This window comes from Kogia breviceps, chromosome 19 (genome assembly GCF_026419965.1).
Source record: "Kogia breviceps isolate mKogBre1 chromosome 19, mKogBre1 haplotype 1, whole genome shotgun sequence".
NCBI classification, from domain to species: Eukaryota; Metazoa; Chordata; class Mammalia; order Artiodactyla; family Physeteridae; genus Kogia; species Kogia breviceps.
In genome coordinates, this window is record NC_081328.1 from 2,273,215 (window position 1) to 2,299,847 (window position 26,633).

A 26,633-nucleotide genomic window follows, 5' to 3' on the forward strand; every position below is an offset into this window, starting at 1 on the left:
TAGAAGTTACTGCATATGGCAAACATATCAAAACCCAGAACATCAGAGTTTTCCCACGAGCTTCATAGGAACGTAAACAGATTAGAAGACTGAGTTACAGATTTTTCATTAAGTTTTTCAAAAGAAAAGTGTATTTAGCTTAATTGGTAGACAACCTAGGGTATTACTTCTGCATTCTGAACAATAATGCTGCAGTAAACATTCGTGTGGGTATGTCTTTGGGCAGATAGATGCATGACTATTTCTTCTAGAAAAGCTGCCTAGAAGTGAAATTACTTGATCAAATCATATTTTCATGAAAAATAAATGCTTCCGGTTGCCTTCCTAAAAGCCTGTGCCAATCTGTATTCCTATCAGCCGATATAAGAATACCTATTTCCCCGTATCTTAATTACCTCTGTGAATTTACCGTCTATTTCATTTTTGCCAATTGGTTGAGTGAAATATTTCACTATTTCTATTTTCTGCTGAGACTGAGCACCTCTTCTTATTGTTTCTGACTGTTTGTTTTTCCTCTTTGGCACCTCACCAGTTCGTTCCTCCGCCAGCGTTTGCTTGAGCTGTTTCTCTCTTTCTCAAGGTTTAAAGGAATACATTCTGGATATCAGTCATTTGCTGTATGTATGCATCTATCTTATTTTTAATTTTTGTCATACAGACACTTAATTTTATGTAGTCGGTTCTCTCAGTTCGTTTATGCTTGTTGCATCTTGTGCCTTGGATGGCTTTCTTTCCCCAAGATGATAAATCCGTTCATCTGTATTCTAATAATGTTTGATGTTGGCTTATACATGTAGCTATCTGATAAGATAGACTTATCTCCAGGCAGCTAATCTCCGAGAGAAGGAAACTCACGAGGTGACCCCGTGGTCACAGCTCTCTGCTGGGGCACAGTTTCCATCATGGTGCAGAGCTGGCGTGTTCGGGGGTGGGAGGGAGTGGTCAGAGTGGGCACCCAAAGCAGTGACGTGCAGCGGTACGGGGCCTCAGAAAGGAAGAATCTGCGGAGAGGGGCCCCTGTGGTCCACAGGCGGGGCTCCACGGCTCCACGGCCGAGGACTGTGCAGTCCACGCGGGGTTCACTGGGTAGCCCGTGGCTGGCCCGGCTCCTGGAATGGGATGGATGCAGACGCGTATCCAGGCAGGGAGTGAGGCCGGGGTGACGTGCGGGGGGGGGGGGGGGGCTTGCAGGCCGCCTCTGTGGTGATTTCACCTGCCCCCCCCACCCCCCATGTGTGCACATTCTCTGTACTGTTTCTCACCAAATCTTCAAAGGAAGCTTGGTCTCCCCAGGACTCCTTCCTAGACGAGCTGAACCTTGCTGAGGAATGAGCTGCTTTTATCCTCCATGAACTATAAATTGTTACATTCCCCCCCCCAAAAAAAAAAACCACCCAGTCTGATTCTACAGCTGTGACAAGAAGACGCCTCCAGAAAAGGTCCAGGAGGCCCCAGAGAGGGGATGCCAAGGCCTCCCTGTGCCCAGGACAGCTAGCCGGTCCCTACAGCAGGGGACAGACGGCGTTTTCTAATCAGTCTCCCGTCTTCTTCCCAGAACCTTCATTTGTTTTTCTTGTTAACTTTTTAAAAACCCGTGCATTTAGTGCACACAGAGCCGAGCCGCTCGTAGAAATCTAGCGGAAGAGCCTAGAGAGGCCCTGAGAGAAGATGAAGCCGGGGTGGGGACACAGCGACGTCCTCGGTGGGGTTGAGGGGACCCGCCAGCGTAGGCTCCGCAGAGTGGTTCTTGCTTCTACCAGATGTCGGTGTTTCCAGGCAACAGAAGCAAATGAAATGAACCTTCCGGAAGCAAATGCTGCGGCGTGTTGGGTTTTGCTCTGCTCTGTCCCCCTGCGTTAAGAGTGCTGCTTCTCCGCTCGCCCTTCTGGAACTTGTCTACAATCTCAGCCACTCTGATTATTTTCTTGGACGTTCACTAAAGTTAGTTCAGCTTCCCCTGTGCCCTTCGTTCAGTGTTTCCGTGTTTCTCAGATGACTTTTGCTGCCCTGAGGACAGAATTCTCTTATCTTAACGAAATTTTCTTCTAAGTGCTCCTAGAAACTTAACCTATTTTGGAGACGCCCAGCACGTTACCTTTTTTATATCTGAGCCTCCCTTTCCCAGAATTTTCTCTCACTCAGAAATATCTCTGAGGTATTTATATCCCAGAGAAAGTTAGAGAGAGTTTGCCGTGAGTAATCACCCTTGGGAAAATAATCAGCGGGTTGCTTTTTCCTGCCCGTGAATCTTGTAGCACCTAAACTGCACAGTGCTGGCGTTCTTTTTAATAGTCACAGTTCAGCCCCTTAAGAAGGTCAGGGTCCCAGTGTCTTTCCTCTTTCCTTCCTAATCCACCCTCCCTCGCCCCTCCCCCTCCTCCCTTCCTGCCTTTCTGTTTCACTGACGTAGGTTTTATTGTACATACGCACGGCACGTACAGCGCAGAGAACGCTCACAAAGGGCACGTGGCCCACGTCACGAGCGTCCAGCTCACGACGCACAGCATCGCCCCCACCCAGAATCCCCGTCCTGCTCCGACTTCCAGTCAAGGAGAGCAGTTACCGCAGTCACTTTTACCCAGGAATAAGTGACACGGAAGAGAATTGAGCGTCTGTCCTGCAGAACGCCCTGTTGGCCGCTCTCCCTTTTCCTCTAAGTTATTCTTCTGCTGAGGCGGGGGGGATGCGCTTGCAGACCAGACCCAGAGCAGGGCGCGCGGCTGAAGGCGGCGCTCCAGAGGGGCGTCCTGGGGCCCCGGGACCGCCCTGGACCGCAGCTGGGGGCGGGAGAAGACTTGTCAGAGAGGCCAGTGCGGGCCCTGGGTCCCCAGCGGGCCCTGGCTCAGGTAAAGCAGCGTGCGTGGCGGCGACACTACCTCCTCCGCCGCCGCCGCCCAGAGCGCCCAGAGCAGGCCTGCGCTCGGGCCCCCTGCGGGGTGCCCCCCTGCAGCTGCTTCCACGGCCTCTGCAGGCTGTTTCGACGCATTCGGGCCGCTGCCGTGTAGATCAGCCTAAGCGCTGAGGAGTCGGTGGGCTTGGGGACCTGGCATTTCACTCAGGGTGAGCCTGTGAACTCGGGAAGAAAACCAACCCTGTCAAGGGTGGGCTCGCCCAGGGAGAAGGAGGCAGATGGATGTGAGCGTCTAAGAGGTGGGGGTAGCCTGGAGCTACCAGGGGTCCTGCCTGGGCACCGTCCTCTCCGTGGGCTGCCCGTCAAGTCGGATGCTGGCTTCCGTGTCACTGCTTGCCGGGCGGCTCCCGGGGTCCCCGCCTGTCCTGAAGGAGGGGCTCCTTTCTCCCGGTGAAGCCTCAGCGCCGGGGTGTCCGGCACGCTGGTGAGGAGGCCGTTGAGCGTGCTTTTCTCCCCCCGTGAGACGCCCCCAAGCTGTGGGGAGAAGAGGGTAGTGGCAGGAATAAGCCATGTGGGTTTTTAAGGTCTTCTTGTTTCGTCTTGGTCTCCTGTTGTTAATCGGGGTCATAGGTGGTGGCGGTGGTGATTCTTCTTTGGCCACGTAAGGCCGGGAGGTGCTGGCATGTGCAAAGCTGACTGGGCAGGGTAATTTGAGAGTAAGATGTCAGAGCCTTTGACATACCGGAGGGGGGGCAGAAGTTCCCTGCTGTTCGGAGACGTAGAGAAGGACCTTATGGTTACCGAGGGGGAAGGGGGGGCGGGGTGAACCGGGAGACTGGGATTGACACACACACACTACTATGTGTAAAACAGATGACTAATGAGAAGCTGCTGCAGAGCACAGGGGACTCTACTCAGTGCTCTGTGCTGACCTAACTGGGAGGGGAATCTTCAAAGAAAGTGGATGTATGTGTATATATATAACTGATCCACTTTGCTGTACATCAGAAAGTAAACACAATATTGTAAAGCAACTCGACTCCAATAAAAATTAATAATAAAAAAAACAAGTTCCCTACTGTTTTGAGCTTCAAAGGCTTTTCTCGTGCCTTTTTTTTTTTTGGCCATGCGGCATAGCTTGCAGGATCTTAGTCCCCCATTACCCCTGCAGCGGAAGCATGGACTCTTAACCCCTGGACCGTCAGAGAAGTGCCTTGTGCTTTTCTGTGAATGGATTTGGGCAACACCAGGCCACCATTGCTGGCACCAAAATGAAAGGTACTGCAAGCCGATTGAGTAGCGTCTGATCTCGTCTTTCCGCAAACCCAGAGGTGGATGTGCACATGGATCCTAGCACGGTCCCGTTCATAGTCTGTGACTTGGCACGGTTTGGTGATAAATGCTGCTTTCCCCCCGCAGAACATCGATATCACCAATTTCAGCAGCAGCTGGAGTGATGGCTTGGCCTTGTGTGCTCTCCTGCACACCTACCTGCCTGCTCACATCCCGTACCAGGAGCTGAACAGTCAGGAGAAGGTAAGTCCCCCACCCCTCCCTGCTCACCCTGGTTACCCTCCAGAACACACAAGGGGAACTCCTCATACTTTCGATACATCCCAACCAGGGTGAGGTTTGTGGACTTGAGGTGGAAATTGGGTATTGGTTCCAGCACAGATAACTACAGAGGACAGGTCTACACTGCAGAACCCCACCCCTGGTACATGTTCTCAGTTTGCTTTGTTACCTAGAAAAACACAGTGGAGCCCAGTTGACAGTGGCTGCTGAGAAGTTTTCAGAGACATCCCTGATGGACTCTCACCTTCATGGTTTCAAGACCTTGGCCAGCATTTTCAAAATCTTTCAAAATCTTTCAGATTCCAAAGAACCAGAAAGCACCACTAAAAAGAGTTCCCTGCTCAAGTAAGCTTGGGAAGCTGTATATTATATCACGCTTTTGGAGATTCACAGCACTCGTAGAGACGTCAAGAAGTCCTTTGTTAAAGAAACCTGTGTTACTCTGTTTAGCCTAACCTACATCAGAGCCACGGGACCTTTTTAACTTTTAATATAATCACCCGTAACAAGAATCAGCGGATTTCTTCTGTTGGGGGCGTGCGGTAGGCTTTGTGGTCCTGTGGTCTCTGTCACAGCTACTCAGCTCTACCATTGCGGCGCCCAAGCGGCCACAGATGTTTTGTAAACAAATGGGCATGCTGTGTTCCAATAAAACTTTATTTACAAAAGCAAGCTGAGGGCCAGGATTGGCCTGCAGGCTGCGGTTTGCCAAATCCTGACCTAGAACATCCTAAAAATCACATTCCACAGAGTGTACTTTGGGAAACGCTGTCCCGGGCCCTGTGCTCATTCACTCAACAAGCGTTTCTCGCCAGGCGTCACTCACGGTAATGAGGGCGGCAGTGAGCACGCAGACAGGCTCTTTGTCCTCAGGAGGTGGACGTTCAGTAAACGAGCGAGTAAACCTGTAACAAGCAACACTGTAAATAAACAAAATGTAGAAGAACATGAGAGAAACACGGGGCTGTAAGGTGAACAAGGGGGCCTAACTTCCACCAGGAAGGCTGGGAAGGTCTCCGAGGGGGCGGAATTCCAGCTGAAGAGCAGACATGGGGGGGCCAGCGACACGAAGAGGGGGAACTTGCCAGAACCAGGGAGCACAGCCGAGGGAACGCCCGGTGCTCGCGGCCAGGGTTGCAGGGGACGGGGAAGGTGGCCCGCCATGCCTCCTGGCTCCCACGACGGCCGGCAGACGGCACTGAACACTGACAGACAACGGTTCCTGTTCTGAAAAGATCTCTCTGTGCAAAAGGGAACTGTCACGGGGACAAGAGTGAAAGAGAGGCCGCCGTTGGGAGGTTGTAGGCATCGTGGTGAGAGCTCCCTTCCCTGTTCACCCGTTAGTGGAGGCCGGTGGCAGCGTCGTGGGTGGGAAGGCGGAGGAAGATTCGAGATGCATCTGAGACGCGGAAGCAGCTGGGCGCGGTGACTCGGTGGCTGTGGGGGGAAGGGCGAGTCAGAGGCGACCCGGGTGTCCGGCTGACGGCACCGCTTGCTGAGGGGGGAGGAACAGAAGTGTTTGAAAGCTCTGCCTTTGACTTTCTCACACTCGGATGTAAGCAAAGGCCAAGTGGTCCTGGCACTGACGGCGATGATAAGTGAACAGAGTGATTTACTTGTTTCGAGTGTGTATCAGTCAGGGCTCTCCAGAGAAACAGAACTACTACGATGTGGGTGTGTATGTGTGTATGTATACACACATACACAGAGAGACAGAGAGGGAGAGAGATGTTTATTTTAAGCAATTGGCCCATGCAGTTGTGGAGGCTGACAAATCCGAAATTTGCAGGGCGGGCTGGCAATCTGGAGACACAAGGAAGAGTTGGTGTTATAGGTGGAGTCTGAAAGCCATCTGCCGGCAGGACTCCCTCTTCTTTGTGCGAGATCAGTCTTTTTCCATTCAGGCCTTCAACTGATTGGGTGAGGCCCACCCACGTTTATGGCGGGTCATTTGCTTTACTCAAAGTCAGTTACTCAATTTAAATGTTAATCTCATCTTAAAAATACCGTCACGGGGCTTCCCCGGTGGCGCAGTGGTTGGGAGTCCGCCTGCCGATGCGGGGGACGCGGGTTCGTGCCCCGGTCCGGGAGGATCCCACGTGCCGCGGAGCGGCTGGGCCCGTGAGCCATGGCCGCTGCGCCTGCGCGTCCGGAGCCTGTGCTCCGCAAAGGGAGAGGCCGCAACAGTGAGAGGCCCGCGAACCGCAAAAAAAAAAAAAAAAAAAAAAAAAAAAAAATCTAGGTACCAAGGCCTGGCAAAGTCAACACATAAGATTAACCATCACAGAAGTATTAAAGTTTCAGGGCATAAATTAAAATTTATGTTTTGTAATCTGTAAAGCAGGCTGGACAGGATTATTAAACATCTGGGGGGAAAATGGTCCATTTTGAATCATGTTACGTCTGAGATGTCTGTGAAGTATGCAGGTAGCAATGTCAGAGGCAATTGGATAGCAAACCCAGGGTTCAGAGGGTAGGTCAGAGCTGGAAATAGAGATTTGGGGCCCCAGGGAATGGGCTGTGTCTCACTGAGCTGAAGTGATGGCTGTCTGATACATCCATGCTGTCCCATGCGGTAGCCACACGCCACGTGGGCTGCTGATGGGAAGTGTCTTGTGTGACTGGAAAACTGAGTTTTTAATTTTATTACTTGTAATTAAATAGCCACATGTCATGAGTGACATGAACCTGAACAGGGCAGGTATACGTGGTATTAAAGCCCTCTGTGAACAGGTGTGGGGGGCCCACACCGGGTGGTTCTGCGACACCTGCTGTGTGTCCCGCAGTTTAACTCAGTTCTGACACCCTCCACCTGCAGGCGGCGTCAGGTCCCGCAGGCTAAGGGCTCAGTCCTCCGCAACGGCCCACCCCCTTCAGACACCTGTCACAAGTCCAGGTTGTCACCTGTGTTTCCAACCGACCGGCTGTAGATCAGAGGTTCCCAGGACCCCGTCCTCGGGTTCGGTTAATTTGCTAGAGCAGCTCACAGCACTCAGGAAAACAGCTTACTGACGAGGTTGCTGGTTTGTTACAAAGGATATTAAAGGCTACGGATGAGGAGGTCCATAGAGCGAGGTCCGGGAGGGTCCCAAGCACAGGAGCTCCTGTCCCCTGGGGTTTGGGACGTGCCACCCTCCCACACATCGATGCGTTCACCCACCCAGAAGCTTTCTGAACCCCGTCCTTTTGGGTTTTTGTGCTGGCTTCATTATTAGAGGCATGATTGATTAAATCATTGTCCTTTGGTGATTGATTCAACGTCCAGCCCCCCTCCCGCCCCTGCAGGTCAGGGCGTGGGACAGAAAGTTCCAACCCTCTAATCCCATCGTTGGTTCCCCTGGCAACCAGGCCCATCCTTCAGTCATCCAGGGGGTTCAAAAAAAATTGCCTCATTAACATAAACGCTGGTGTTGTTGGAAGGGGTTTGTTATGAGTAACAAAAGACACCTGTTTCAGGCTTCCCTCGTGGTGCAGTGGTTAAAAATCCACCTGCCAATGCAGGGGACATGGGTTCGAGCCCTGGTCTGGGATAGATCTCACATGCCACAGTGCAACTAAGCCCGTGCGCCACAACTACTGAGCCTGCACTCTAGAGCCCACGAGCCACAACTACTGAGCCTGCATGCTGCAGCTACTGAAGCCCGCGCGCCTAGAGCCCGTACTCGGCAACAAGAGAAGCCACCGCAATGAGAAGCCCACGCACCGCAACAAAGAGTAGCCCCCGCTCGCCGCTACTAGAGAAAGGCCGCGCGCAGCAACGAAAACCCAATGCAGGCAAAAAAAAAAAACCACACCTGTTTCACCTTTATGGCTCTGAAGCTGTTTCTGGAACCGAGGACAGAAACCAAATATTGTAACAAAAAATGCCCCCGTGGCTCCGACATAGAAAATTACAAAGGTTTTAGGAGCTCTGTGCCAGGAACCAGGACAAAGATGAAAGGTGCATTTCTTATTATAAATCACAACTTCACAGAGGCACGGAGAAGACCAAGGAACAAGCTTTGAGGACTCGGCACTTGTCAGGACAGAGGAGGGTGTCCCAGCGAAAAGGCCGGAAGGAACAGCCACGGAGGAGACCAGCGGGGGCACGTGGAGTCCCGGGGTCCACGCAGCCTGGGCACTGTTGACAAAAAAATTAACCACCTCATCTAACGAAGAAATAGAAACTTTTATTGGAGCCAAGTTGAGGGTTATAACCCGGGAACAGCCCCTGAGAAAGTTCCAAGAACTGTTCCACCCTTTAGAGGTCAAAGCACAGTTACATAGGATTTTGAGACAGAGGGCTGTGCGTTAAATGGTTAACATGGTCCAGGTCTGCTGCGGGTCGTGGGTCATCACGGCCCCCGGCAAGTCTAAGAAGGAAGCTTGTCTCCTCGGGAGCGTGTGTCTCGCTGGTGCCGGGAGAGCGGCGCTCCTTACGCTTGGGCGGGTATCCCTGCCGACGGGGAGCTCCGGTCAGCGCCTAATGCACATACCTGCTCAGAGTGTGACATTTTTGCCTGCAGTCCTGGGCGCTTTGCCCTCCAGTCAGCACGGACGTGTCGGAAAATAATGGGCCCGAAAGCGTTTGTTGTTGCACTTGGGATCGTGACATTGCTTCCGTCTTGCACGGCCGGCTGCCTGGATCTGGAAGCCTGCAGAACAGCCAGGCGTCACGGCTCGGTCACTCTGCTGCCCGCGTGGTCCAGGGGCCCGTGGTTCCTACACGTGCGGTGGCCTTTCTTCTCCCCGGTCCGGAGCACGCCGTCGGACCGTGGAAGGCTTCGGGTCTGTGAGGAGATGAAGGACTCGGCTCCGGGTGGCCAGAGTTTTCATTTTAAGGTCATGTGCTGGGGCTTCCCTGGTGGGCCAGCAGTTAAGATTACTCACTTCAGCGGATGCGGATTCGATCCCTGGTCAGGGAACTAAGATCCCACGTGTCACACAGTGTGGGGGGAAAAAAAAAAAGGTCATGTGGCTTCACAGCCTCCCCAAAGGACCAGCCAGCCTCCTGCTTCCTAAATGCCCCCATGCAGAGGCGCTCTGGGTGGAGGGACAGTTTAGCCACTGCCCGGGGGGAGCTTTGCATTCAGGATGGGGAGAGAAACTCATATCTATCACAGTTACTGATGAGGGTTCTCAAAAACAGCGTGTCGGGGCTTCCCTGGCGGCGCAGCGGTTGAGGGTCCGCCTGCCGATGCAGGGGACGCGGGTTCGTGCCCCGGTCCGGGAGGATCCCACGTGCCGCGGAGCGGCTGGGCCCGTGAGCCGTGGCAAATCAAATCATTACAGTTTAAAATTGAGCATGTGTGTGAGACTCAGCCTGGGAGTGTCTTGCTGGTGGAGAGAGAGGGAATTCAGGCAGGGAAGGCTTCCTAGGAGGGGCATATTGGAGGTTGGGCTTCAAAGGGGACGAGCTAATTTGAATGCAGAGTATGCGTTTGACCTCATCGGGATGCGTGGAGCCCAGCCCTCACCTGGAGTCCAGATCTGGGGAGCTCTCAGTGCCGGGTGCTTCTCGGGTTTTTTGCTGAGCAACATACATCCAAAAGGGCACCAAGAGAGGCCTGTAATATTTGTAAAAACCCATTAAAGTCAGAATCTAAAAATTGTATGATCTAGCTCTCGATAGCCCAGAACGTTCAGGAGCTCTTCCTCCTTCCTCAGCGGAAGTGTGACATCGGTACTAGGTAGGGAATTTCTGATGACATTAAAAGGATGTCTTCTGAGACGTTAAAGTGATTTTCAAGCACCGGATGTGAGTTACAGTCAGTGCAAAGTTTAGTGTTTTTTCAGTAAAAAGCGTATTCCTCTGTCCTCCTGTGAAACTCCCTCTGAGGTCCTCAGATTCAGGTGATAGGATGGAGCGTCTTTATGTTGGCGTCTGAAAGGAAATGCTGATGTGAGGGGGAAATTCTGGGCCGGGGCTCCTCAGTCGCGTCAGTTTCAGGCAAGATCCCCAGTGCAGGGCCAGCAGCAGAGTCCCCGTGGCTGGGGGCTTCCACCGTCCAGGGGCTGGAAGGTCCCGGCTGGGCACACACTGTCTGCGTCTGTCTCCCCTCCGGCCTCCCCGCGGTGGCCGTGACGGTGTTCTGATGAGAGCATTAGGATCGAGATGCTTCACCACTAATGTCCTGCTGCCACCAAAACCAATAAAAGTCATTTTCGTGCACCAGAAACCACCTCTCCCTATAATGGTCCGTGTCATACATACCATGTGCTATTTCAGAGTGTTTTCTGACAATTTTTCGACTCTTTCTTCTTTGTTCAATTTCTGCTTAGAAAACACTAGCAGTTTCATTAGAATCAGGATAAAGGGTTTTGGGGGGGGGGGCGCGGGTGGGAATTCTGTATAAAACCTGAGGTTTAGAAATGCCTTTTCCTTAGACCTTACTGGTAAAGAATACAAATTAAAACAAAATATTATTTTTAGCCTGTCACATTTGGCAGAGACTTTTGAAAATCGTCCCGTTCTGTGCCAGTGAAGGTGGGAGAAAATGAGCGCTTAGACACGGCCGCTGGAACTGAGAACTGTGTTAACATTTACAGAGCTGTTTGGCGTTGCACACCAAAAACCATAAAAAAATGTTCGTTTCTGAATGTCTGGAGTAATGGTAGCCTAAAAGCCATTGGCTTACAAAGCCCTTTCCTCCCCCAGAATGAACCCAAAGCACTTTAAAATAAGGACGAAGGCCGCATTAGCACCAAAAGAGGAGCTTCCTGCTGCTGGCTGGGGCTAAAGTAAAGGAAGCCAGGAGCCACTGGACAGCTCCCCTCTCGGCAGGACGCAGAGCAGTGTTCAAGTTTCCACGCAGTCCCTCCCCATTATTACCTTTAATTTGGAGGAAGGGGGCTGGCGGCTTGGGCAAGGTGACCACAGGTCAACGGCTTTCCAAGGCCCCGACCACAGACCGGAAGAAAAGTTTTCTGCCGTGGTGTAGTGTTTCCCGTGACCTGGTACCCAGTACAGAGAGTTTGCCTCGGTGTCCAGAGGGCCCCTTAATCTTCAGGCACCAGATGTGCTGGAAAGGACAGAAAGGGGAAGTGGGGAAATGTATAAAATTATGTACAAAATCTAAATGCAAAAATTACGAAATTCTGCTGAGCAACAGAAAACATGAATACGTAGGGAAACATTCGTCTCTCAGTTATACTTAATTTACCAGTTTAATTAAAGTTTCATATAATCTGAATGACTTCAAATGAATTGCGGGAGGAGGCAGGACCAAACGATTCTTAAGTTCATCCAGATGAAGAAGCATCAGAGAACAGCCAGAAAGGGTCCCAAAAAAGGAGCAACAAACGAGGGCTAAGTGATGTGGAGCCTCTGAAGTTCTAGGGGAAATTATTTTCAACCTAGAGTTCTGTATCCAGCCAGATTATTAACCAAGTGTGATGGTAGAAAAGAGAAACTTTCGTATATGGATGCATCCGGAAAATGTATTTCTCCCACAGCCTTTCTTTAAGAGGGAAACTAAGAATGTGTTCTAGTAGAATATGGTTCTCAGGGGAATTCCCTGGCGGTCCAGTGGTTAGGACTCTGACCTTTCACTGCCCAGGGTGTGGGTTCAATCCCTGCTCGGAGAAGTAATATCCTGCAAGCTGCAGGGTGCAGCCATAGATAGATAGATAGATAGATAGATGGATAGATAGATATAGATGGATAGATAGAGAGATGGATAGATGATAGAGAGATAGATGGATAGATAGATGGATAGATGATAGAGATGGATAGATGGGTAGATGGATGGATAGATAGATAGATAGATGATAGAGATAGATAGATAGATAGATAGATAGATAGATAGATAGATAGATAGATTTTAAAAATTTAAAAAAAGAACAGGGGTATTATCCAAAAACTGACATGAGGTTTGTGGACAAAAAGTGTCTCCTGCCCTATCAGTAAACAAAGGATGTTGTGGCCATCAAGCCCTCAGCCACTGCCCCCGCCCCGACCATGTAAGCTGCGGGGATCCAGGACGGAGGAAGAAAGCAGGATACGGGCTCTAGATGGTTAAGGTGCATTTCAGAGAAATGATTTCAATGAGCCCAGACTTTTGCATCTTCCCATGCATAGAAAAGTGCTAAACTCACTAGCTTGAGAAGTTTGTTCTTTTCTTTAATTAGCAGAAATCTTTTGATATTCAACTACCTGGTTTGTTTTTGCAAAACCCCTATGTATTCTGGCTTCTCCCTGACCTCTTCGGAACAATCCCTTCAGAGCTATCTGAGAGCCTGTCTCCCAGGCTTAAGTCCTCAGTATGTCCACCAGATAAAACATAATTCTCCACTTTTTAGGTTGTGCTTTGTTTGTTTGTTTGTTTTTTCAGTCAACAGGTTCTGGAGGACTCCAGGGCTGCAGGGTTTCATAGAATAATGATACGATTAAGAGCTTCGGGGCCTAATAAAGGGGGCAATGAGAGAACAGAACTTGTTAGAACAGAAAGTCCGTTTGGTACAAAGAGAATATCATGGATTGTAAGCCATAGTCAGAAAGATAAGAAACCAGAAGATGAGAAGGAGGCACAGTTCTTCTCCCAGCAAGAAAATTCCCAACAAGCAGAACTGAAAACACACGGACTTGAAGACGGTCAAGGTCCAGGTCTGGAGCACACTGAAACGTGGTGTGGTTTTGAGCTGTTGGTTGAGTTATAAGGAAGAAAATCATTTGGAGAAATGTTTTGAGGGGCACGGCGTCACGACCGTGGCACTGGGGAGGGGAATCTGATCTCAGCTGCTGTGTAAATACCGCTTACTGTGTTCAGCCTTCAAAGTCGCTCTGTGAAGAGGGTGCTGAACACTTCCGTGTGGTTGAAGAAAAGGAAGCAAATTCTACCAGCTTTAACAGTTTGAAACTTGACGAGGTGGATGAAAGGCAAGGGACGTCTTCCTTATCATACACAGTGGAGCCGGGAACTGCTGTCTGTAACTGATGGGACGAGAAATGGAGGTGCAAGGAGAACGGTGAAAGTCACAAACATAACTAACACAGGCACAGACATGAGCTATGTGAGTAGCATGCAGGGAGGAGAGAGGTACCTAAGTCTTCATTTATCTTGGGAAGAATTTAGAAGGCAAGGCGTCTGTTTTGGAAATCAAGCAACTGTGGTGTGAGCGGTTACAGAGATATGGAGGAGATCACCAGAATTAAAGAGAGAAACAAAAACTTCTTCTCCCAAGGACCAGGATTGAGGGAAGCAACAGTTTTCCATATGACTATGTTTAACGATGTGCACATATTACCTTGATAGTTTTTTTGGTATAACACCATGATTAAACAACTTGATACACAACATAATGTGTATGTCGTGAATCTTGACAAAGCAAAAAAAAAAAAAAAAAAAAACCCAAAAACACCGAATTAGCAAAAATGTATCTTTGATGGTCAGGAATCAATCAATAATGTTATTTTTAGTGACAACGGTAACCTGTTAATCTTTTTTTCCCCCATAAACTAAGATCATTGGTTGCATATTTGACTTCAAAACTTAAGTGTTTTATAAACAGTAGGTAATCTTTATAGGAATGTCAGTTGGTGTTTTTTCCTAGCAAAAGCTATATATTTTTAGTTGATAATTTCACTTGTCTTTTTAACCTAGAAAAGAAATCTCTTGTTGGCATTTGAAGCAGCTGAAAGTGTAGGCATCAAACCCAGCCTGGTAAGTATCCTCCTTCATGTCCTTGTGATACTTTGTTCTAATCATATGAGGAAGAACTTTATACCGTCTACTAAATCATTTTTACAGAGCAGTGAAATCCATCTGCTGAAGATAATGTTGCTCTGATTCCTAATGGAAGTTATCCCGTTCGTCTGACCACATGTGATTTAGAGTGTTTTCAGTGAAGAAGATTTCACTGTGGATAAATTCCAGTTCTAGACTGAATTATCATTAAAACCCTCTTATTCAGGGTACCTAGAAATCTGAATAAAATGTAATTTTTAAAATGTCAATACATAGCTGATCTCTGAAGAAAGACTGGGAAATAACCAGATGCTGGAAATTAAAAGAGGAGTGTAGACCAGAGCCCTGAGGCATGTGCTGGGACTCTGGCCACGCCCAGGGCTGGGGCTGGGGTGGTGGAGAGAGCTTGTAATGAGCGGGCGTCTGATGGGTATAGGCTGTGGTTCTTGCCCACACAGGGGCAAGAGACAAGGCCCCGAGCTCCCGTAAACAGTGCATTAGTCCTGAGACCCCTGCACAAAACCAAGGCTCACAAATGCTACTCTTAGTGACGGGGAAATAAAAATCTCCACCTTCCAGTCCAGGGAGGTGATAAGGAAGCTTGGTCTCCTCCTGGGATTTTTTTTGGTGGCCAAAAAATGGAAAATCTCCTGTAAGGAAAGAAAACTGGGCCGGATGAGGTTTGGAGTCCAAATTTATAATATCTACTGCAAGCAGCCCCCGGTTTATACTGTCTCTGCTGTAGGAGGCTTCTGGGCCCGTAGCACAGAGGCTGCTGAAAATACACTCACAATCCAGAATTACAAAACGCTCAAGAAAATGATCTACTTAACAACAGGGACCTACTGTATAGCACAGGGAACTCTACTCAAGTTTCTGTGATATCCTACGTGAGAAAAGAATCTGAAAAATAATGAATATATGTATATGTATAACTGAATCACTTTGCTGTACACCTGAAAGTAACACAACACTGTAAATCAGCTATGCTCCAATAAAATTTTAAAAGAGAAAAGAAATCGATCTACTTGAGCTAGTCAGCAGGCACCACCAACAAGAGGATCATCTGCCAGAACTTGAGATAATAAAACAGGAAGAACGAGACCTCAAAAGACTATGTTTAAACATATTAAAATCATAAAGAAGGAACACAGTACTATTAAAAAAAAGACTTGGAGAAGAATCAAGTAAAACTTGTAGAAATTAAAATTTGGAATTAAAAATACCAGTTACCAGCTGGGCTGAAAAGTGATTGGATATAGCAGAAGAGAGAACTACTGAATTGGAAACTAGATCTAAGGAAATTACCCAGTACATAAAACAGAGACATTTAAAAATGGAGAATGTAGTAGAGGGGTTTTATTAGTTAATAGGTTTTTCAACTTCAAGAAATGGAAAACCCAACTAACAGTTGCTTCAACCATAAAGATATATACGTGTGTGTGTATGTATATATATATATATATGTATATGTGTGTGTGTGTGTATATATATATATATATATATATATATATATTTAGTTTCAGGAATGGTTCACTGCTCAATGTTATAATCAAGGACCCCAGAGTGTCTCTTCTCTTCACTCCACCATCTTTAATCTGTTGGTTCTTTGTCCTCATACTTGTTTCTCTGTGGTTGAACATGACTACCAAGCTCCAGACATCACTCCTGTCTGCAGGGCAGGAAGGAGGGAGAAGGGAGAAGAGCAAGTGCCTAACATCTTCCCCCTTTGATAAGGAAACCAAAAGGCTTCCCAGTGTCCCTCCATCTCATTGGTAGTACTCTGTTATGTGGCCACACCAGCTGCAAGGGAATTTGAGAAAGTAAGCATATAACATTTCTCATTCTCTAGATTTAGTGGGAAGCCTTTCAAGGGAGAGAGAGGTTGGGAACATCTGACAGTGTCTGTCACAGAGCTTAAGAGGCACGGAAGATAAAGTCAGACCATGTCTAAGTCCCACGTCCAGTGGGAATTCCAGAAGAAGAGGAAAGAAAAAGTGAAGAGAGATAATATTTGAAGAAGTGGTGCCTGAAATTTTTCCAGAATGATGAAAGACCACAGATTCTTAATGAATCTCAAACAGGATGAATAATACAAAATATCCATCCAGAGACATCATAACATAACTGCAAAAAAAGCAAAGACATATAATCCACAAATAATTTCCACTAACCAATAATAATAATTTAAAAAACCTAGTAGAAAATTATCAAAGTCTGGAATAGACAACTCACAAATGGCCAGTAAACATTTAAAAAGATGTTCAGTCTTACTAGTGATTAGGAAAATCTCAGTTGAAGTAACAGTGAGACATACTTGTGTAACCTCAGAGGATGAAATGACAAAGGGAAAGGATAGCTACCATAGGAATTTTAGTACCATGACAGTGTACGCCAAAGTGTTTGAAACAGAATGGGCAGTTTTCTAAAAAAAATACGTAAATACATTCCTTCAAATAGTAAATGTAAATATTTCTCCAAAACTTACTCAGAAAGAAGTAGAACTTTAACCTTTATTAAAGAGGTGAAGTTCATTGTTTCAAATATAGTCACACACACACACAAACAAAAAAATCCCCGTGAGCCCCAATTCCACTGAACCTTTAAGAAACAGGTGTCCCTATTGTGTAAATACAAGTCTCGAGAATCTACAAAGGAGTGAGGGGACTTAATGTCTGGCCACGATGGAGTAGCAGAAACCTGATTTATCTTCTGAAACACTAAACAGCTAACAAGTAACCACAGATAATTTACATAAGGAATCAAAGACACAATGAGAACTTGTTAGAAGGTATTATACACGGAATACGGTTTTCTTTGTTGTGTTACAGTTAACATTTGCTTTTTAAATTTAACATTTTTTCCGATTTTTCATCTCATGTACTACTATTGTAGTGAAAGCTGGGAAGCAAATGAGATCATCTTGTTGAGCTAATAGTCAGAGCCGGCAATTTCATTTGTAGAGATGTCTCTGAGGAACCGCTGACAAACATGATGGATCTCAAAGACATTTAGGAATGTTTGTGAGCAAAATCTAACCTGTTTATGCCATCAAGAAAATAGAAGCTCCCTACATTATTAAATCTGCTTTACAGTATCGTGAGATGGATTGAAAAAGAATATATTTAATTACACATGACATTTTAAAAAGACACCCAATCAGAATTGATAGCAGGAATAATCCCAAGTCCTTGGTCAAGTTCTGTTATTGGATTAGTCAGGGAAAAAAATTCCCTTATATGTGTATATTCTAGCAAATATAGGTTTCTGGGTTTACCGTGTTAGCAAGGATGAGATTTTTTACAAGTGAAAACCCTACAGTGTTCCCCAAATTTTAGAATGCACTCCTTCCCGGCCGCGGTGTAGTATAGAAGTCTAACACGCCACATCGCAGGTGGAACAGCTCCTCACAGGAAGAATAGGAGAGGGAACATGTGTGACACGGTCGCCACCTGCCGCAAAAGCAGCCAGCGTGTGTGCCCTCCGAGGGCGGATGTGTTCGCACCTGCTGAGCTGGGCACGCCCGCACTGGGTCGTACGGTCTGTGAGGGTGTCGCTTGCTGGGTGAGCCAGCGTGTCCACCGGGCTGTGTCCACACAGCCCGAGGTCTTCAGGTCACCTGGGAAGGGAGGTCATTACAGCTCAGGATGTTCTGGGGATATCAGAAGGATTCCTTAGGCATAACGGGGCCTGATCTGTAGCAGAAATCTTACACAGGCCGCTTGGACACTTGACTCACTTACTCTGTGCGTGTTTACCCCGTGCCGGGCATCTTCCGGATGCCGGCTCATCGGCCCTCTCCGAAGTCCTGCCACATAGATGCTCCTTGCGGGTGGGACACTGAGACAGTGCGCTTCCACGAAAGGGCACGTGGCCAGTGAGTAGCAAAGACAAGGGTCAAGGAGGCCAGCTGTCTCCCGAGCCCACGTCTCACCCCTCTGTGACCTTGCCTCTGGGCAACCATGCCCACCTGGGCTCTGAAAGCACAATCTATGCGTAGTCTGTGGAGCACGCGTGTGTTATATTGTCATTTCTCTGATTGTAGAGCTTATCTCCATCCCCACGAAGACCCCTGAGAACAAGAAACCCCATCGTTTTTTCTTTTTATCAATTATGTTTATTGTGGTAAAATACGCATAACATGCCCCAAGTGTCTGCCCCTTGACCAGCACCACTCTGCCTTGATTAATAGAGCTTTATAAATTGTGACATCAAGTCTTCCAACTTTATTCTTCTTCTCAGAATTGTTTTGGCTATTCCGGTACCTCTGCCTTTGTAAATTTTAGAATCAGTTTGTCACTATCTACCCCAAAAAGAAAGCTTGCTGGGATTTTGATTGGGGTTGCATTGCATCTATAGGTCAGATGGGAGGAATTGCCATTTTAACAATACTCCGTCTCCAAGCTATGAACCTAGAATATCTCTCCATTTATTGAGAGCTTCTTGATTTCTTTCATCTGTAGTAATTTTCTGCATGTGGTGTTTTACAGTTTAATGCATGTAGATTTTTTGGGGTGCCATTTTAAATGGTTGGCTTTTTTTCTTCTTTTTCATATGCTGTTATTCGTTGCTGGCATGTAGGAAAGTTGTTGATTTTGTGTCCGGAGACTTGGCTAAACTTGCATATTAGTTCCAAGAGGTTTTTCCGGCGGACTCTTTGGAGTTTTCTGCAGAGACAGTCATGTCATCTGCAAATAGAGACAGTTTAGTTCTTTCTAATCTGCATGCCTTTTGTTTCTCTTTCTTGCCTTACTGCACTGACTAGAACTTCCAGTACAGTGCTGACTAGGAGAGGTGAGAGAAGACATCCTCACCTTCTTCCTTTTTGCTGATCTTGGGGAGGAAGTGCTCAGTTTCTCACTATTAAGTTTGATGTCAGCCTTTGGGTTTTGTAAATGTGCTTTATTAGGTAAAAGAAATTCCCTTCTATTTCTGGTATTATGAGAACCTTTATTATAATAGCTATTGAATTTTGTATAATGCTTTTTCTGCATCTATTGATATGACCGTATGGTTTTTCTTATTAGTCTGTTAGTATAAATAACATTGATTTATGGATGTTGAAGCAGCCTTGCTTTCCTGAGATGAACCACACTTGATCATGATTCAATTGATAATATTTATTAAGGATTATTGTGTCCATGTTCAAGTGAGAAATTGGCAGGTCTTTTTGTAATGTCGTTGGTCTGGTCTTGGTCTTAGTATTGGCGCTGGTTTCACAGAATGAGTGAGGAGGTGTTACCCCTCTTCTGTTTCCTGGAAGAGATCGTGTAGAATTGGTGTTATTTCTTCCTGAACTGTTTGGAAGAATTAACCAGTGAAGCCATCTGTGCCTGGTGTTTTCTTTTATTTTGGGAAGGTTTTAAGCTACTAAATCAAACAAGCGTCACGCACTAGCAGATTTTTATTGATGCAGCGTATCCTCTCTTCTCCTGAAAGGTGCTAAATGATTTCTTCAAACACGTTCAGATGTGACGTTAACCATGTACCAAAATATTTTCAAATTTAATTATCGTTAGGCTCAGGCCTATCGGATACTCTGGGTAAAACTGTGAATATTGATCAGACTTGCGAATCCTCTCCGAGCAGGAAGACGCGTCCTTGCCCCCCTTGGAGGAAGGTCTGCCGTCCCTCCGACATCGCTGGGTCGCCCCTCTGTTCTCAGAGCTCATCTGCCTCTCAAGGGGCTCGATTCCTCACCACTTCTTCTCTGTATTGTCATGTTGGCAACCCTCGTGCTCTAAGAATTTTAGCTCTTCACGCATCATCAGTCAGCGTGCACGGTCCTGGCTGCAGTATTTTCGGTGCAAGGAGACTTTTTCCCCTTGCATTCTGTGAACACTTGGTTTTCCTTTTCAAATTGTTCTAGGTACATCTGTGTGGAATGTTCCACACTCTTCTTTGCCACCCCCTTCCCATGACCAATGCTTTGCTGATTTCTTCGCATAACCAGGGAGCAAAATCAGTCAAATAGATGTTGAAACAGAAGCGAAATGGTTGGTTCCAGGCCTCAGCCAGTTCTGACCCCACCCAGGAGCAGAGGTGCTGAGCTCAGCCTGCTTTTCCACTGCACCTCTGCTTCTGGCTTTACGCCAGGACCTTCCCTAGTGTTCTCCTGTGGCCACAAAAGAATCCAATACGTTCAGCAGCACGAATTTCAGGGAAGCCTGGCCAAGCAGTAGACGGAGTGCCGTCCTGCCTGCTGTCACCCCTGGCCTCCGCTTGCTCATTGACAACCAAATGAGGGGGAAGCAACACTAAAACACTGAATGGTGACCCTTAATTCTGGTAACACAGCTTTCAGTCGGGTCAGGACTTTTGTGGCACGAACCCAACAGAAGGAAGCAGTACCTCACAGAGACGCTCACTGCAAAGTCTGTGTGGTGAGGAAGGGGCCGCAGTCGCACGCCACGCACTGAGGGGACAGGGGCTGGTCATTCCCCCTGGACGGGGCACATCTGCTAAAATGACACAGCACAGGCGTGCGGGCAACTGTGTCTGAAAAGTGTTCAGTGGCAAAGCACAGGGCACACAGTGACGGAGCGTGTGGGACACAGATGTGCGTTCAGAGGTAGCTTGGAGAGGTGGGAATCCTTTTACAATAGTGGAATCGCGGTGACTCTTTTCAAAACTTTTGTTTTCTTGAAGTCTAGTTGATTTACAATGTTGTGTTAATTTCTGCTGTACAGCACAGTGATTCGATTATATACATATCTACATCTTTTTCATATTCTTTTCCATGATGGTTTATCCCAGGATACTCAATACAGTTCCCTGTGCTCTGCAGTAGGTCCTTGGTGTTTATCCGTTCTCTGTGTAATAGTTTGCATCTGCTGACCCCAACGCCCTCCCCCTTGGCAACCACCAGTCTCTTCTGTCTGTGAGTCCGTTTCTATTTTGCATATAGATTCATTTGTGTCATATTTGAGGTTCCACATGTAAGTGATACCATATGGTGTTTGTCTTTCTCTGTCTGACTCTCTTCACATAGTGTAGTAATCTCTGGCTGCATGCATGTTGCTGCCAGCGGCATTATTTCATTGTTTTTATGGCTGAGTAGTGTTCCATCGTATATATGCACCACATCTTCTTTGTCTGCTCCTCTGTCGATGGACACTTAGGTTATGTCCATGTCTTGGCCGCTGTGAATAGCGCTGCAGTGAACACTGGGGTGCGCGGATCTTTCCGAATTATGGTTTTGTCCAGACATATGCCCAGGAGTGGGATTGCTGGATCACAGGGCAATTCTGATTTTTAGTTCAAAACTTCTTTTAATGTTCATTGTCACGTTGTTAAAAGATGGGAGAGGCGGGAGGTCAAGTCTAGTGTTGCCTAAAAGGGACAGCACCTCTTGAACAAACGGGAAGGAAAAGCTTTTCTTTTCACTGAGCACCTTTAGCACCGGCTGGGTGTTGCCTGCACCTGCCGGCTGCGTGGGAAGGCTGCGTGGCGCCCTATGACCTCTGCCCTCTCCCGCAGGAGCTCAGTGAGATGCTGCACACAGACCGGCCCGACTGGCAGAGCGTGATGCTTTACGTGGCCCAGATCTACAAGTACTTCGAGACGTAAGTCCAGAGGCAGCACCTGCAGCCCGTCCGCGCTCCATCCACCGCCCAGCTTGCCCAGGGCCAGCACACACACAAGAGACAGCCGGGTCCGCCGCGCCCACCTTGAACCGCGATGCGCGAGGCCCGTGAGTGGGGGGAGCCGCGCTCTCTCGGGCCCCCCTTCTCCGCGGGAGCCCAGCGGTATGTTCACTGGAGCTGCCCCGAGTCTCACGACAAACAGCACTTCCAAACCCCACCGTCTCTACTAGAGATGCTGGCTTCTGCGTCTATAAAAACGCTGCACATGACGCCTCCCAGCCCCCTCCAAAAACCAAAACGCCCAACAAAACACAAAAAGAGAAAGTTTGCTCTCAAGCAGCCCTGAAACACACGAGCGCCGTGCGTTCTGGGGAGGAGACTCGCGTCCTCAGTAAGGACTTCACCACCTTCAGATCTCCTGTCCCTTATTTGCTTCTTTGGGTGGAAGAGCAAACTCGAGACGCAAGGAGCCCCTGGGTGGTTTGCTGGGTGTCCCTGGGAGGGCGGGAGGGTGTGTGTCAGACGCCGTCGCACCGGGACCGCGTGCTCAGCGGCGGCGGACGGGAAGCCTCCGCGACCGTCACCTGCTCCGAGTGTCCTGCACGTCCTCGCGCCCCGTCCACACCCACACGTTTGCCCCGCACGGAACCTGACGGAGTCGCTCAGACAGAAGGGACTGGCCTGTGCCGGCCGGGGCCCTCGCGCTTTTGCCAAACAGCTGGAGGGCGTGTGTTTCCTGGGATGCCGGGCAGACGGCGGCGTAAACAGTATTTCAGTTCTGGCTGTGGCTTTAGCCCTTCCCCAGGCCGCCTACACTGGCTCGGCAGCGGAGGCCCCGGGGGCGGGCAGAGCCGGCTGGGGTGCACCCGAAGGAGGCAACGCAGCTTCCCTGGAGCCTGCAGTCGCCCTAAGCGGCAGCAGAGCCCTCTCGCCCTCTCGGGAGCCGCCCTCTGCCCCGGAGGTGCAGGCGCAGGTAACCGCCGGGGCAAAGAAACGTGCATTACGCGGCGAACGAGGTTCACCCCGGCCGGGGGGTCCCGCAGCCGCTTTGCATCAGCGCCGCCGACCAGGGTCCTTCCCAGGGCCCCGGAGCCCGCAGTACCCGCTGCAGGCCGCTGGGAGCCCTTGTTCGTAGCCGGGGCCCCATCGGTCCCTGTCCTGGGCATGGCCGAGCTCGGCCCTCCCTCCCGGCCGCCTTGGAGGAGGCACCCGGGTCCCACACGGCGCCCGTCCCGCCGCCTCAAGCTGCCGAGGCCGCTGCCTGGGGTTCTTCCGCGGGGGGCTCGTCGAAAGCACACACTCCTCCCCGGCGCAGCGCGGGCTCAGAGGCCTGGGAAAGGGACCGGGGTCGTGTCCCGGATATTTTCCGAGTCCCCGGGAAGCGCTGAAGCAGAGGGTCTGGTGACGGCGGCCGTGACGGCTCGTCTTCGCGCGGAAGCTGGAGGCTCCGCCCCGACGCGCGCCTCCCGAGGGGCGGCCCGCTGAAGATGCTCCGTGTCCGCCGGTGCCCGGGAGTGGGCTCGGCCGTCGCTGCTGCGCGCGGCCTGGGGGCGCCGTGGGGCGCCGTGGGCGCGGGGCCGCCGATGCCTCTGGGCGCCGCCCCGTCCTGTCTTCAGTGATCACCCGGGAGGATTCGGAGCGCACGGAGCCTCTGCGGTGGAGGCCTTGCCGTCTCCCCTCCGCCCCTGCTGGAGCTGCTGCCTTTAGGCGGGAGAGAGGAGGGAAGGCCACGTGCAGTTTGTTTTCGTAACACAAAGAGGTTGCCTGACCGCTTTGAGAGCAGCCTTAGGGCCGCGGGCACCTGTGTCCTGCCCGCAGGGACAAGGGTGGCCCCGGGGGTGCCGGCTCACTCAGGCCTTCCAGCGCTGCGGGGGCGGCCGCGTAGGTCAGGTTTTAACCGGGGAGCTCGGAGCGCAAGGTGAGCGTGGAAAACTCGAGAACACACGGTGGGTACTGTCAGCAAAGCGCACCCTCCCCAGTTTTCTGTCCTGAGGTTCTCAGAGGCCACAGTACCCGTGTTACTTCCCATCTTCCTTCAGCCAGTACTTCGTCACTTAAAATTATTTGGTGGTTCTACAGATCCTTTTCCCCCCAAATGTATTATTTTTATACACAAGATAGACGCAGAATGCAAGACCCCCCCCCAAGAGTGGAGGGGTTTCATTTTGTTCTGTTTTGTATTTTTAAAGACATGAAGAGAAGTCCGCGGTTCCTTGCGTGGTGAGTTGTTTCACGGCCGATGGTGGGTCCGCGGCCCCGCCCCACGGGGCTCGGCGTCTGGGGAACCAGGCAAATTCACCCACCTCCCGTCCTGTCCCTCCTCATTTCAGAAACGACGATGGTCTTTGGCTTTCGCTCTTCGCCCAGCTGTTGTTTTGTAGCTTCTCTTGATCCCACCCAGGGGATCCCGAATGGCTCACACCCGGCGTCACGGGCCCCAGACCCGTGGGCCGCTTGCCCAGGCCCCCTCCGCGTCCGCGCCGCCTGGGGACAGAGGCCTCGGCCGTCAGGTACAAGCCCCTTGGCCGAATCCAGCCCTAGTTCTGCCCAGCCCAGAGCTCGCGGGCCAGTGACGTGCGGCAGAGGACGGGAGCCGGCGACCTTTTCCTAAAGGAGCGTTCATGTCGCGTGTGCGTGGCGTCACTGCGGCGCTGACTTCTCCGACCCGGGCCGGCGCTGGGCCAAAGCTGCGCCGCCACTGGGGCTGCGCGAGCGGAAAGCGGCGGCGCGCCTGGGGCCTCCCTTCTGCAGCTCGGGCCGCGCCCAGCGCCGCCAGGACGCAGCGGAGGCGTGTGGCTGGGCACGTGGACGCGCGATGTACGGCTCGGTAGTATTTCCAATAAATGCATTTTGCTTCTGTCTGACTATGAATGTGTCCCAGTGACATTTATCGTTGCTGTTTTCGCAAAATGCCCGGCCTCCGTTCAGTCTGTTTCCAGGCCGGCGTCTTCCCGTCCCCGCCCCTCCCTGGGCCGTGGTCCCCACTGCGGCTGCCGGAGTCGCCGGGAAGGGCTGGGTCCTGACGCCCCTCGGCCCCGTCCCCCGCACGGCCCCTGGCCGTGACCGCGGCCCCCCGGGCACCCCGCCCCCCAGGGCCGCGCGCGGGGCGCTGCCGAGCGGCCTGGACGTGCCCCCTGCGGGTGGGGCGCAGGAGGGGTTCGGCCGGCATCGCGGAGGCAGAGGGCACGCGGGCCCTCGCGGGCCGGGGACGCTGCTGTGTGCTGACGCCAGGACGCCGAGCGGGCGATTCGGCGGGTGACGCGTGGCCTTCGGGCACCGCTCGGAGGCCACCCTTCATGGGGCCCCCGGGGACCAGCCCGGCCCACAGGAGACGAGAGGGGAGAAGCCTCTCCACCGCCTCCCGCTCCCAGGGAGGCCCCACGCGCTGGCCTTTCCCCCCGGGGGGGCCCCGTCTAACCAGGACAGCACAGGCTGGGGTGAGGCCGTGACAGGCCCGGGGCCAGGATGGGGGCCTCCAGCCACTTCCTCTGGGCCGTCAGGTGCCGTGCGATGCTGCCCCCCGAAGATACCAGGCTCCCCACGGGGCGACCCGAAGCCATGTCCGCGGCTCAGCCCGCATACACGCGTGCGCGGCCCGTGCTCCTGGCGGCGTCTCGTCCCGTGACTCAGCCTCAGTGGCTCCGTGTCGCCTCTGCTGTTCCCACCGCAGGGCACTGAGCTCCCCAGGGCGGAGCCGCGTCTTCATATGTTCAGATGACGAGATCGGAGGTATTGCAGGGCCAGGGATATTTTCAACCCGTCTGAGCTTGCAGTCCTGTAAGCCAGCGTTTTAGACCTTATCTCCTAGACCAGCTCATGCCCCGCGGGGTCTCAAGACAGGTTTGAAGCTGAGCACTGTGACTTTTTTAGGGATCTTTTATTGACTTTGAGGGCCTACATTTTTAAAAAATATTTTATTTATTTATTAGGTTGTGCCCCGTCAGTTGCGGCAGACGGGCGCCTTAGATGCGGCACGCGTGTGGGATCTAGCTCCCTGACCAGGGATTGAACCCGGATCCCCTGCGTTGGAAGTGTGGAGTCTTAACCACTGAGCCACCAGGGAAGTCCCCTGAGGGCCTACATTTTTAATTTGAAATCTTAAAAATGTTGAGAATTCTACATTCCCTTCACAGCATATCAGTGAGTTTCATATAAAGATGGTGACTTTTCCCCTAAAAAAATCTTAGAGTAACATCAACATGCCGGCAGGGTTCATCAGCTCATCCCAAAGCCACGTCCCGTGGTCGAGAGCCCGCAGGCCTGCCTGCGAGTCCGTGGCGTGAGTCCAGCTTCGGGGCGCAAGTCCAGCTGGAGAAGCGCAAAACTGGCCATAAAGGTGAGTCACAAACTGTAACTGCAGGCATCTGGGAACAGAAAACCAGGGAGTGTGGCGGCCACCAGCCTCCTTGGAGCCCCTTTCTACACGTTTCTGGAAAGGTTCTCCTCTGGAGCTGTGTGCACGTGGCAGTGGGGGAACCAGGCTGGATTCCAGAAACACGTGCCGGCCTGCCCGTCCTCCAGGCTGAGTCAGCTGGAACCCGCCTCGTTCCACTGTCTGTGTCCCCAGGCCATGGAGGATCCCTCCCCCACTTCAGACGATGGAAACCCGTCTCCCAGCGGAGAGCAGACTCGTGGGGCCTGGGGACCTGGCAGATCTGGACCTGGACCCAGGCGTCTTCTCCGGCCCGTTCACAGTTGAAAGCAGCAGGCGCTCTGCCTTAACTTGCGGCTCCAAGCTTGCCGCACAAGAGCAGAGACGCGGTGAGGTCTCTGCTGCTGTGAGTGGCCGTGGGAGATGGTACCCTCAGCCGCAGCAGCCTTGCCGCCTTTGAAAGTGAAAGCCTCTGACCATGAAACCAGAAGCCGGAAGATGCGTTTCCTGCAGTAAATGTCGTTGTTTTTTTGGTTTGTTTTGTTTTGCGGTTCGCGGGCCTCTCACTGCCGTGGCCTCTCCCC

The 26,633-nt window shown here is 50.8% G+C and overlaps 1 protein-coding gene across 16 annotated transcripts in view; it reads left to right on the plus strand.

The window, feature by feature from the left end:
• The window catches only part of SPECC1 (sperm antigen with calponin homology and coiled-coil domains 1), a 219,867-nt gene extending 196,733 nt beyond the window's left edge, over positions 1 to 23,134 (plus strand). For 10 of the 16 annotated variants that reach the window (XM_067021731.1, XM_067021724.1, XM_067021727.1 and 7 more), the window contains 3 exons: positions 4,271 to 4,387; positions 14,008 to 14,067; positions 21,571 to 23,134. In XM_067021731.1, the coding sequence (XP_066877832.1) occupies positions 4,271 to 4,387; positions 14,008 to 14,067; positions 21,571 to 21,660 (267 nt within the window). In that variant the 3' untranslated portion in view covers positions 21,661 to 23,134. Of the gene's footprint in view, positions 1 to 4,270; positions 4,388 to 4,599; positions 5,091 to 14,007; positions 14,068 to 21,570 lie in introns of those variants that run through there. The other 6 variants (XM_067021725.1, XM_067021732.1, XM_067021729.1 and 3 more) reach the window with 4 other exon arrangements.
• Positions 23,135 to 26,633: the final 3,499 nt, after the last annotated feature.